Below are 12,799 nucleotides of genomic sequence, written 5' to 3' on the forward strand. Positions count from 1 at the left end.
CGACGACTTTTTCTAGTCAACTCCCCCTGAGGAGATAGTGATGTGGGGAAAGAAACGTTTGTGGAAGCCAGAAGTTTTATTACAAGACAATCTGCCATTTTTATTATTGTTACCATTTGCAATTAAAAATAAGCAGCAGTTAAGATGAACAACTGAATTCTTATTTTGAATAACCTTATTTGAGTTGAAGCAAATATGCCAGTCAAAGCAACAGCAGAGGTAAAACCACTTATTTTACAATGCAAGTCTAGAGTCTGGACTTTAAATTGTATAGTGTGCTTCACAGTAAGCCTTAGCTTTGTTCACGTTCTTCCTCATAGTATGGCTTTCCTTCTACAACTGTGTGAGCCTCTCATCAATAGAGGGAAACACACAGAACATTAGACACCTTCCAAAGAAAAGGAAAGTCCCATGGGCCTGTATATTTCAAAAGAAGTTTCTGATTCAATCAGTTCCAGTCTGAGGCAGTTCTTCTGGGGTAAACCAGTTCCAGGGAGCCAAAAGTCACATGAGGAAAGTAGCAGTTCAGCTGCTGTGAGATTCACAGCCCTTGAGATATGTGTGGGAATTCTTTCCTGGAGGAGGAGCTGCAGACTTGAGATGACAGCAGTGATGGGCAGGATAGCACAGAGTGTCTAAAATGACTGTGGGTGCTTCGGGTTTATGGCAACTGGATTCTATCCATCAGTCCTTTTAGCTCCATTGCTGCTGAAAGGCAATCTGAAACGGCTGAAGTCTGTCAAACTAGACACTACACAAGGACAACACGGCACTGTGCATGGGAACCTGGCAAGGTTTGGTTATTCAGCTGAATCTAGAGAAACAAAGAATTTATCTCCTATTCCACTAAATTTTTTCTTTAATCTGTTATGGATTGAACACTAGCCAGAGATAGCAAGCCAAGAACTTCACTGTTCCCATTTCAGTGCTGTAAAAACATACTCAGAAATCATAGAGAGAGAGATCACAGGTTTTTCCTTTCTCTGTGGTCAGCAGAGTGTTTATAAATTCTACACGTGTAGTTTCAGTGTGTATTAGTTGCTCTGTTAAGAAGAGATTTACACATCATCACGTTGAGCCAAAATGCTCATGATTCACAAAAGTCTATCCTGTTACTATCAGTCCTTATCCCTTTCCAGAGCTGCCCACAGTGGAGTGCTTGAGAAAAGAAACTCGTTTGGCAAAATGGGAACCTTGTAAGAGACAGATAGGAAAGCTGACAGTCCATCTGGAGCAACTTGTTAGTCAGAAAATGACAAATGTCTTTTTTTTCCTCTACTTTTTATACAAAAACCTGATTCCCCCTTATGGCCGGTCAAAGCCTTGTGCAGAAGGTATAATCCTCTGTGACATGATTTGGAGTTTCTGGAATACGTTTGTTTTTAAAGTTTAGCTTATTGAATTCTTCTGTGATTTCCATGATTGATTTCCCTTTTGTTTCTGGAAGGAACAGGTGGATAAGTATCCCTGAAGTGAAAAGTACCACCATAAAGATGAGGAAGCAGAAGTGCTTGAGTCTTTCCTGCAGGGAAGAACAAAGTGAGAAAGAGAGCAAGATGAGCATATCTTTGCTTTAGTCACTTTCTTGGCACAGGTTTTGTATTTGGGTCCCATGATGCCTTAAGTTTTAGCTTTTATGTTTTTCAGCTCCTGTACTGCATTAGTGTGTAACTCTGAACTCTGTATAGAATGCTAGTTAGCTTTCTTCACGTTTTGGTCAGACTGAACAATCCTTCCAGGCCTGAGAACCAAGGTCATCAACGCAGCCTCAGGTCCGAAAAGTATAAACAAAAGTGAATGGGGCTGGAGGAAACCAGGGGAATATGACTTCATTACCTGAAGCTGTAATTGGACAATTAACCACAGATCTGCAGAGGGACCAAATTATTTCTGTCTGAGAAACTCAGGACCATCATCCATGTTGGGTGTAGCCTCTGTGAGGCTTTGCACTGCCCGAGGTGAATCCTATGAAGGTCTTTCATAAATACCTACTTTATCCTTTTAACTCTATCTAGCCTCTGTTCTAGGCAGCCTCTCAAGGCGTCACCCAAAGTATATTGAATTTGATAAGGAATTCTTTCCATTTTGATCTCTGACAAATATTTCAGTCTGAATGAGTATCTTGGGCCAATCAGGGCCCTTCAGTTGCAAAAGTGGACATGGGAGAGCAGTGCCAAGAGCACTCCAGGCTGACACAGCGCTGTCCCCTCTGGCCCGGGCAGAGGCGCTCACCACGATGAACGGGAAGCTGGTGCCGACCACAAACACTCCCAGCCAGTTCAGAACCGCGCTGATCACAAAGGCAGGAGGTCTGCAGGACAGCTTGAAAATTTCAACCCTGGTGGATACTGAGGCACCAGCTGAAAAGAAAGAACAGGAATTGTTTCTTGTTTGATGTGTTTGGCTTCCACATTTGGATTGCTACTGTCGCACTGTCAGCTAATAGACGCGTTATAATGGACTGGCATGAGTACCAGAATTGTGCAGTGGCATTGAATGTGCTGCTCTTTTTTACAGAAGAAAACGTCTAATAATATTCTAGACGTCAGTTTATTAAAATGGTAAAATACTCAAATAAACTTTTAGGGACATCCAAGAATTAAGTAGTTGACACTTGAGAAAGCCTGACATCCTCTCATGAAAGAAGATGTGTCAGGATGGAATGATAATTATTATTGCTAAAATGAATTTCCAGTGATTCTGCTAGATTACCAATGAGTGATCTTCCCATATTTACTTCCTGGGCATTTCAATTATGTTTGGAGGTCACAGGATTTCAATTGTTTTGAGTCAGGAAAATAATTCAACTGTGTCATATGGGAAGGCAACTATTTAAAAAATCATTAGCCCTTATAAAATAAAATTTAATGAGTAGCAGGCAATAAATACTAGGAAAATAATTACTCCAAAGTAGGTCTTCTGTACTCCTGTCTATGTGGGACAAGATGTAACATTACACAACACTGAATTTAAAAGAACTCTTGCTTTTCTTTTTCTCCTTTTTTTTTTTTTTTTTTTTTTCCCTAGAATTAAAGAAAATCTTTTACCCATCTGCTTTTGCTCTATTTTTGCTGTATTTTTCCAGTGTGTTCCTTTCCTCTTGTTAGCAAAACTCAAACCTGATGGTATTGAATATTATGTCCAATGAATAATTGGACCCACAATGTTCAAATGACTGCAAGATTATGTCAAATGAATTTATTTATGCTAAATATTACGCAATATAAGACAGTATTTTCCTAACCCTATTAATAAGCTCACAGGACTCAGTTCTTTTATCTCCTTTGATTGAGAACTTACCTGGCCCAAGAGCAAAGACAACTGTAAACAGGATAATGAGACCAAGGCTGCAGTACGGCATCCAGAAATACCAATCCTGGGGGAAAAAAACCCCACAATAAACTTCTGGTTGAAAACTGTTAATAGCCCTAGGTGAGGAATGCTCCTGCTTTTCCAACACTGTCACCTCAAGAAAGAAATATTCAGTGTGTGGGAAGTGGGAGCTGTGAGTGCTTCACTCTGTGGATGGAGCAGCTGAGGTCTCTGTCAGGTGAGCAGATGCAGGTCTGCCAGTGCAGAGCAGCTGCAAATCTAGGGAGGCTTCAATTAAACAAAGTCTGGTAAGTACTTTTGCACCTTGTCCTTTCTTTTTGACCTCAATAGTGCTTCTCCCATCCTTAGAGATACGAGAAGGACAAATCACGTTTCTTAACTTTTGTTAAGTTATAGATCTAATAACTGGTACTGAAAAGCAGATTTTCAAGATCTTAGTCAAGGAAAAATGAGACTCGATGCTTTAGGAAAAAAAGATTTCTCTCGCCTATGTTTGAGAGCTTTCACGAATGAAACAAAACCAGAAGTCTGCTGCCACCTTGCTTCCATGTCAGTTTTGCAGTGTGAGCAGCTCGGGATGAGTACTGGTGACGCAGGTGGTTTGCTTCTGAAAAAGCTACAGCAATGACACAGAGGTACCACTGTTCGAGACGTGAACTGGTCTCCAGTCCCTGAACAGAGAGTGCCTTCCCACTTCTGAAGCAAGTTCAATTTCAAATTAACCGATGCAAAAAGTCTCGGGTTTTGTTGTCACTTGCTGCAAACAGCATGACTAGAAAGGGCATTTTCCAAGGGCTGTCTTGTGGTCTGTGCTGGCCCGTGTTTGGTGTTTGCAGTCTGGTGAAGTCAGGAACCAGTCTCCCAGTGTTTTATGTGTTCCTAGCTATGGTGATGGGATCATGCAGGAGTACAAGGGACTATTGGCTAAGAGAGGGTTTAATCCTGCATATAGACAAGCTTAGTCAAAGCCTCACTTTCCTTTCTCAGTAGCATGGTCCTGCCAGTGAGCTTTAGATCAGAAATAGGATAGACAGAGCAATCTGCTGTGCGTGGAATTTCCTTACCTGTAGGGACAGAGTCACGGTGATAGCAGCTAGCAGTGAACCCATGGTCCAGTAACCTCCTCTTAGGAGCGTTTTCCTGCCCAGTCGCTCAATGATGGAGCTCTGAAGGACAGAAATCACTTCAGTGTCGGTGCTGGAGAGCAAAGTGTGCCCCACTCCCCTGGTAATGTGACTTACACAGACTACAGCAGCTACGAGTTCAGAGAGTCCAATAGACAGGGTCATATAGGAGGCCATTTTTTCATCAAAGCCAGCTGCCTGGAGGACTTCAAAGGTATAAAAATAAATCTGGAAAAAAAACCCCGAATCAAACAGTAAGAGAAGAAAATAATCTATTTCTTACCCAAAGTTGCGTTACACTGCCCTGGATATGAGCTGCTAAGCAGGGAGCATGTAGCTCAGCTTGGAAGTGAGCTGGAATTCTGCCCTCTTTTTGGTAGTATTCACTTTATCAGCAGACAAAAATATTATAAAACATTATATAATTAATTCATTAATGAATTTGATAAAAGATAAAATGCTGGGATAATTGGACCTCCAGCTACTACAATACAATTAGGTTTGCAGACTCCTGACTTAAGGTGTTTTTAGAAACAGCCAGGCATATTTTGTTTTCAGAGCCCATCCTAAAACATCATGGTAAGATCTTCCCAAGAAAGAAGAGTGTGGGTTATGGAGTTATGAGGGGATAAACCAAACATCTTTTCAAGTATCTGTGCTAGTGTTTGGAGATGTGCTGAGGTGATGGAGATTCCAGTGTAAGCTGGGTTAGCTTCAGCTGCGTATTTCCTTTGCAGATGCTGCTGCGTCATGGTGTTAGAAGGTAGGAGGGTCATGCAGGCAACTGCAAAGCTGTGACTCCAGAAGCATCCCAGAAAAGCACTGCTGAGAGGAAAGCAGAGCTGCAGAAGCTGCAGAACAGGAAGCTGTTGTTAGCTTTAAGGGCAGAGTGAGCAGACTGCCACCCTAACATCTGGTGCTAAGAGCCAGGGGGCAAACAGCAGCAGCAGCAGCAGTGAGCAGTCACATAAAATGACAGATTTTGTCAGTAGAGAGTGGGCTCATTGGTAAGAGTGAGCTCTGGAGCTCTGGTAGGGCTCCCAAAGGTGGCTGTTCAATGAGCCTAACTACAGAGGCACAAAACTCCAGCAAGGACCAAGAGCTGGGCAGAGGGATGTCACATGGAGAGCCCAGCCAAGCTCTGTGGCTGCTGCTGTCCTGTAGAAGGGCTGGCAGACAGCAAGGTTTGGCCTGAGGAGCCTGAGAAAAATGGGGGAAGCTCCTGTGAGCTGTGATGTCTTGGGACTTTAAGGGGGAAATACACTCAACTGCATTGATGCCACATAGCTGAATTGTGGCGGTCAGAATAACTATCATGTACAGCTGCCAACGGAAAGCTGGTTCTTTCACTAGTTCCAGGACACTCAAGATCTTGGTGTTTTTCATTGTTGCCTTCTCTTTCATGATGTCATCAATCTCTGCTTGGTGTTGGCCTTCACCCCAAAGCTGCCTTATGGCTGTGAAGAGGAGAGCGAGACCTGCCATGTTAATTCTCTGTTTATTCCCTGGGAAGGTTTCCGAGTCGGCGATACAAGTGTCTGGCTGCCCAGCGTGCTGGGCTGGGGCTGTGCTGAGAGGCAGAGATGTCTTACAGGGTGCTCAGAGCCCTGATCCCCTCCTGCACTCTGACAGAGGGGGCTAGTTGGGTGCACAAGGGCTCTCTCCCTGCCCATGGGGCCACTCTTCTGCCTTCCTCCTTCTCTCAGGGTGTGAGCAGGGTACACAGCGAGTAACCAGAGCTAAGAGGTGCCCAGTGGAGCCCTGCAGTGCAAACAGCTATCTTTCATTTCTCATTTAGCATTAATCATCAGACTGACAGTGCAGGTGGTGTCAGACAAATGCGAAAGGTTTTGTAACACAGAGCCATAGAGGGAAGTAGTTTTGTGTTCTATGTGGGGACTATAACAATAATGGACTTAGTAGGTATCCACAGAGTCATGCGGGAAATGAGCATGGAGAAACTCCTATTTCTTTCCATATGGGGAAAGCAAGCATCACAAAATGATTCTAAGTCAAGTGAAGAACAGGAACCTGAAGCCCTCAGTTACCTTTTTTGCAGCCTTCCTGGTCTCCTTTATGCATGAGGAGATAGGGAGGGGACTCTGGGAAGAAGGGAAGCGTGACCAGCTGGACCAGTGCTGGGACTCCACAGGAGGCCATCAGTACGGGCCACAGCGACTGGCTGCCCAGCAGCTCCCTGGCAGGGAGAAAATGTGTGTTAGAGTAACAGCTCATTGCACAGCTCTGAGGAGAGAAAGGAATGTGTGGAAAAGCAGAGGAAGAAGCAAAAGGCGGAAGGGATCCAGAAATGAATTGTGTGGGTAATCAGCTGCATTATACCTTTGTCCTGAAATTTGCCCTATGGCTTTTCCCAACGACCAAAAGAAAGAAGAAGTAGAGTTTGCAAATCCACGGAGCTTCCTAGGAGAAATTTCTCCAACGTATTGGTGATGCAGAGGAACACAAAGACCTAGAGGTGAAGAGGGAGTTGCGGGAGAGAAGAAAGAAGACATGACCATTGGAAATAAAACTGGATGTTAATAATTAAGTATTACAGAATACAGCTGTCTTTGGCACATAACTCACATACAAGACTTTCAGTACTAGATTTTTTAGCTTTTTCTACAAAAGTATTGGTCCTCTTTGCAGAGTGCAGTTTCCTGATCTTGAGAAATGTACAGTTTTCCCTTTAAAGTGTAGGTGTAGCCTCATCATAAGATCTCCTGTGAGCCTTAGCATGTTTTAAAGGACACAGGATATGCAAGTGCTGAACAACTAAACATTTTTTACCAGTATTTAGCACATATAGTGCTATAGTCAATGCTGATTTGTATGTGATTTAGGTGGAGACACGAATATTTATTTTCTCATATTCAGCAGTAATTGTTATGATTTCAGGCAGAGTTGATGTTTCCAGTTATATTTATTAACTCAGACATGCTAAACACCAGTCTGGGAACAGAAGCTTTTTCCTGATATGGTGGTCACAGCCCCTTTTATCTGTTTCAAATGCAACATGTTCTTCTCTTGGCTGTATGTGATGGCAAAGCAATCTTTTTTGATTGCAGTCTCTTTAACAAAAATCAGGTTTTTGAATGAGGCATGATGCAGATTCTGGACCAGAGCAAGGCCCCTATGGGTAAGCTGTTCTCAAATTACAACCATAGCCCTTCAACACCTCTGTATGCCAGAGAAACAATGCAGAGAAAAAAATCTGGTTATTTGAAAAATAGGCATTAACTTCTAAGTTAACTCTTTAATAAGTTAAAAGAGGCATCCCTGTGAATACACAAACAATAGAAAGATAAGTTTTGTGTAGGGAAAAAATACAAAAAATCCTGATAACACCACAGGATGTTTTTACTGCCTGTAGTTTACTTGCTAGGAGTGATTTTGCTTTATTAAGCTCAGATCTTTGTACTAATCCCAAGCACTTACTACTTGGAATACTCCCCCTTATGAAAATACTAGCTTTTAACTGTAGAATTTTCAGTACTGCTGGCTAAATTTAAGAAAATATTATACATATTTTTCCTTTGGAAAATCCCTTGTTTCATGTAGTGTCAAAGCATTTCTGACATCTCTGAATATTCATACAATTTGGCAAAACTGAATTTCATTTGGTATCAGTGAAATTAATAACAATTATGCTCTTTATTGCAGAGCATTATAGAAAATCTTCTTACAAAAGATCTCCGACTTCAACATTTTGTTTTCTTAGTGGAGGCTTATTGTTTACATTGAATAAAAATATAAAATTTTGTGAGATTCTGCTGACTTGTGAGAGAAGTCACTCACCTGCACTTACTCCACACATGAAGCGTCCAATTAGAATCATCTCAAAGGACTGGGATATTTTACTGCAGCCCATGATAGATGCTGCCAATAGCATGAGCACATTGGTGCACAAGAGACATTTCTTTCTGTAAGCGCAAGAAAATGAGAAGATTTTTTGTGACTCAAAGGGAAATGGCACATAAAGCCATGCAGATAGTCTTGGCTGAAGTTGTCTTGATAGTTTTTTGAAATTACACATTAGTGGTCCAGGAGAAAATAAGCCCTGGGTGCTTTGGACTCATGGTGTGCCTCGGCAGGTGGCTGCACCTGGGAGCTTGGGAACACTTCTGGGTTGTGCAGCAGAGAAAACTCTGAAAGCTTTTCTGCACTTGAACATCCACTGTGAAACACATTATTGCAGCACCAACAAGGATCTCAATGCTTTGGTATTTTGAGTAGCACTTTCAAGAACCCATTCTGACTTCAGCCAGGTGCTGCCTCTCCTCATTGCCAAGGTGAGCCCAATCGGAGGAGCTGTGCCTGGTATGACAGGCTGACAGCACGGTCCATGCCACAGCCATGACTAAGCCTACGAGTCTGTCTCATTTAAATCCTCCACTGTCATCTCCTTAAGCTAAGACTCAATTGACAAATTGTCTTCAAACATACATACTTGCCAAATTTGACAGTGAGGTATCTGCTTCCTGAAGAACCCAAGAGACCTCCTATACCAAAGATGGACACAGTGATAGACCACAGGAACAGGAGGTTATCCTGTTGGATGGGATAGCCATAGCGCTCCAGCCAAGTTTCATTAATGAAAGCCTTAACATGCTGAGACAGAAAAAAAAAATTCATTAATGATATCTGTGATAGTAGGGCAGGTATTTTATTATATTTACAAAATAATAGTATTGCTTCAGCTGAAGTTACTATTTCACATGGGCCTTTAAAGTGTGTATTAGCTAACAGACATAGTATAATAGAGTGTGCTGTGCTCATTCTGCTATTAAAAGTTCAGTCTTTGGGTTTTTTATCCTTGAAATTTGAGGAAGCAAGGCATGGATTGGTACTAAAGAATAGTGTAAACAGTACTACTAAGTTCTGCAAATGAGTTATGGGTTTTCTCTCACATACCTGCCAAGAATGCCACATTACACAGAGGCTGTTCAGTGTAATTCCTAAATACTTTTTCACTCAGAACTTAGTGCTCTGAAGCCAGAAAATAATGTTTTTTCCACTTAGGTGATGTCTACAAAATAATGATGTGCTCCCTCTAGACTTCAGTGCCCTTAATGGAAATTTGACCTGTGATCAGTGGAGAGAAGCAGATATTTTCCTAGAGTGTGGCTCACTTGTTCTGTTTTTCTGTGAGGATGGATAACCATAAAAATATCACCTGAAACCACTGAAGAAGGCACATGTGCTATAGGATTTTAGGGGAGACAGATGCCTCCCTAATTAGTGTGTGTCTTCTGAGGAACAGATCTATTAACAACAACTTTCAGGTATCTCTTTTCTTCTGCTTGCAGCCCTTTGACACAGTAGCATAGCAAATGGGAAATGAGAGGAGAATACTGTGATTAAACCCTTTCTGAATGCCAGATGAGCAGCCTCAGGCAGCAATGGAGATTCGGTGCCCTCATTAACCAGTGTGCCACGTGCATCTTTGCCTACCTGAGACATGTAGGTGATGGTAGAAATTTGAAAGCCGATTTGGAATGTGCCACCAATCCCCAGGACAATGATCATTCGAAAGAGCCCCTGGTACTGTACCTGCAGGAGAACAAAATCTTCTTAAGGTTGTAGCCACATCAGGCTGTTCTCACAATCTGTCTTTCATTCTCCAGAAACATCCCCCTTGCTCAGGGGATTTTCACTGTGGAATCTGCTTGCCCTGGTGTGAGATGAACACCCTCCTGTGATTTCCCTACATCCAACTCAAGGAAGTGCAGCTTCCATAAACATCCTTATCAAGGCACCATGGCTGCTAGCATCCAGTCCTGTTCCCTGCCTCTCAAAACCTCTGCCTGCCATGTCTTCCACTAAATAATTAGATGTATTTAATGAAGCACTTTTTTTTTAACCAGGTAAGCAAAGCAAATTATATTTCTAGATAAGTGGATATTTTTCAGTCCATGAAAACATTCAAAACATATTAACATATTGATAAAAATATGGTAAGGATGGATGGCAGAGCATATGAAGTGCTGAATACCTCAAAATAGCGCACAGAATCACTTCCAAGATGCGTGTAGTGAACAGGAGCCTTGTTCTTATCAAGACATTAATTTTGTTTTCTTTGAAGCCCCAGTAGCACTAAAATGTCACAGATGTAAATAGCCCACGAAGTACTTACCAGGTTTGATAGGAAACCGGTCATCTCTGGCTGCGGGCGGGTTGTGGAGCGTGTGATGTGTCTTTGTCATCACAGGCTTGTGTCTCTGTGTCTCCTGCCTGCTGCTACAGCATTTGGGCATTTGGCTTCAGGGATCAGAGTTAAATTTTTACTATTTCATCTTCACTCACTTATATTTACTTCGACTGGCCAAAGTTAACACTGACAGATTAAATATTTTAGGAAATAATTACATCCAGTGCAGTCTCCAGGGGGGGGGCAATTTTCAAAGCAAAGAAAATTTGCTTTTGGGGACAAGTGAGGGCTTTGGGAAGGGAAACGAGAGGAGTTTACGCAAAACAATCCAAATAGTTTTTCAGGAACAGCAAAATGCTTTACTTCTATGATATAGACTAGTGTGTATATCTGCCATAATCTGCAGAAAGCAAAAAGCAGCTGGTACAAGGTTTAGCTACTGTTATTTATTAATAAGTAAAGTATGTGGTATTCTGTTTCAGATTCTTTGATAAAGTAAATATCATAATTAGAAGAAAAATAGGCAAATTTCAGAGCCTAATTTTGCTGCTCTGGCCTTACGAATCAGTTGGACTGTGCTGAGGAAGGGTATTTATTGTCTAGTGTTTATGGGGATGTTTGTCAAACAAGTGTGTTGGAAAAGCAGTAAGAGACTGTGACTCATGAATGTTGTCAGAGAAGGTAAATATGCCTTAATGAATTGAGATAGGACCACTGGGATCTTCCTCCCTCGTGTTTCAGCTTTGACCCAGAATGGCTCCAAAATCAGTCGCGCAGGCTTTGAAAATTCACCTTTGATTCCCAGAGGCTCTTTCCTCGTGAGGTAAAGCTCAAGCTGTATCTCTACGTAGCTTCCACTGCAGCCAGCACTTGGAAAAAGAGGCTGGTTTGCCTGGGGCTTTCATGTGTGGTTGATGCCCTGTGCACTTCTTGCCTTCCAAGCCTTTGCTCATTCTCCTCATGCCAGGGGACTCTCCTGGTGGGGGCAAATGGGGCAATGGGTTATACTGAGGCCCTCAGTAAATGCTCAAGCTCACCCTCAGGACTTGTACTTTCAGTTCATAAAACACAGAATGCAATTATTTACAGAGGGGTTCGCTGCAAATCCTGTGAGTCTAAATAAGTGAGAAAAAAAAAAAAAAATCATGTTAATATTAAAACCTTGGTTACTTGTGTAATTCCAACTCATGTCTGTATAACTGCATAGCAGTTCATCCTGGCTGGCAATAGTGTTTAGAATGATTCAGCATTGTTTGTATTTTCTCTTGAACACCGACATCGTAACTATTTCCATATCTCTTGGCTGTTGCTTCAAAATGTTAATGCTTCCTTTTCATTATGTATTTTTTCTCAAATAATAGTGAGGTGTAGGGAGGCTATGTCATAAGGATTCATCCCTTGAAAATTACTGAGGACCTCAAATAGCAGCAAACCCCACCAGCTCTCAGTGAAATTTCTCTTTTATGAGGGATTTCTGGTGATTCTGAGCCACAGTACTATTTCACCTTATTAGAAATTTTAGGAGAATTTCATTCTAGGAGCTTACTACTTGGGTTTTTGTGAAGTCAATGAAATTGAGCATTTCTGTTGAAAATGTCACCTACATTCTTGCAAAAGCTGCTACGCTGAAAGCTGTGCACAGTTTCATGTTTAAAGAATTATTACTGAGTTAAGGAGATCTTGTAATTATTTTCTTTTATAGAGCTGTAAGAAATGCTTGCTTAGAAATGGGGCAAACACATGAACCTTCATGAGCTGTGTTAAACAGTTTTCTCTAAAAAGCTGAAAACCAGGCTTGGTTCTAAGCCACACTAGACTGCTCATCGTGGATGACTGAAGCCATCTGCACTTTAATCCTGCACTGAGAGAAACTCAGTGGTTTCTTCTAGATTTGATTTGGGTTCGTTATAATCCAAAACTCAAAATGAAGTTCTGCATAACAAAATCATGGGGACTGGAACTAAAGAAGATGTTTAGGTACAAAACACATCCTAAGTGAAATCTAAGATTTTAATGTAGCACATATGTTATGTTACAGTGACTTGTTGATTGTTGACTGCTCTCACATTTTCAAGGTGGTATGAGTGTGACTCTCATTCATGAAGATTCCACTTGTGCCTGTGAAAAAATATTGGGATCTTTTCCCTTAATAGAAAACAGTAATTTGCCTTTGTTTTGCAGTCTGCAAGAA

The 12,799-nt window shown here is 41.7% G+C and overlaps 1 protein-coding gene across 1 annotated transcript; it reads right to left on the reverse strand.

Annotated features, from left to right (window-relative positions):
• Positions 1–1,277: 1,277 nt before the first annotated feature.
• LOC120760358 (solute carrier family 2, facilitated glucose transporter member 11-like) lies at positions 1,278–10,617 on the reverse strand. The gene is made up of 12 exons (XM_040080462.2): positions 10,594–10,617; positions 9,912–10,010; positions 8,908–9,068; positions 8,256–8,380; positions 6,798–6,927; positions 6,506–6,654; positions 5,727–5,914; positions 4,575–4,685; positions 4,398–4,499; positions 3,301–3,376; positions 2,233–2,360; positions 1,278–1,522 (listed from the first exon to the last, which is right to left on the reverse strand). The coding sequence occupies exons 1-12, from the start codon at positions 10,615–10,617 to the stop codon at positions 1,316–1,318; spliced, it is 1,500 nt and encodes a 499-aa protein (XP_039936396.1). The 3' UTR covers positions 1,278–1,315.
• Between the last annotated feature and the right edge of the window lie 2,182 nt (positions 10,618–12,799).

This window comes from Hirundo rustica, chromosome 17 (genome assembly GCF_015227805.2).
Source record: "Hirundo rustica isolate bHirRus1 chromosome 17, bHirRus1.pri.v3, whole genome shotgun sequence".
Taxonomy (NCBI): Eukaryota; Metazoa; Chordata; class Aves; order Passeriformes; family Hirundinidae; genus Hirundo; species Hirundo rustica.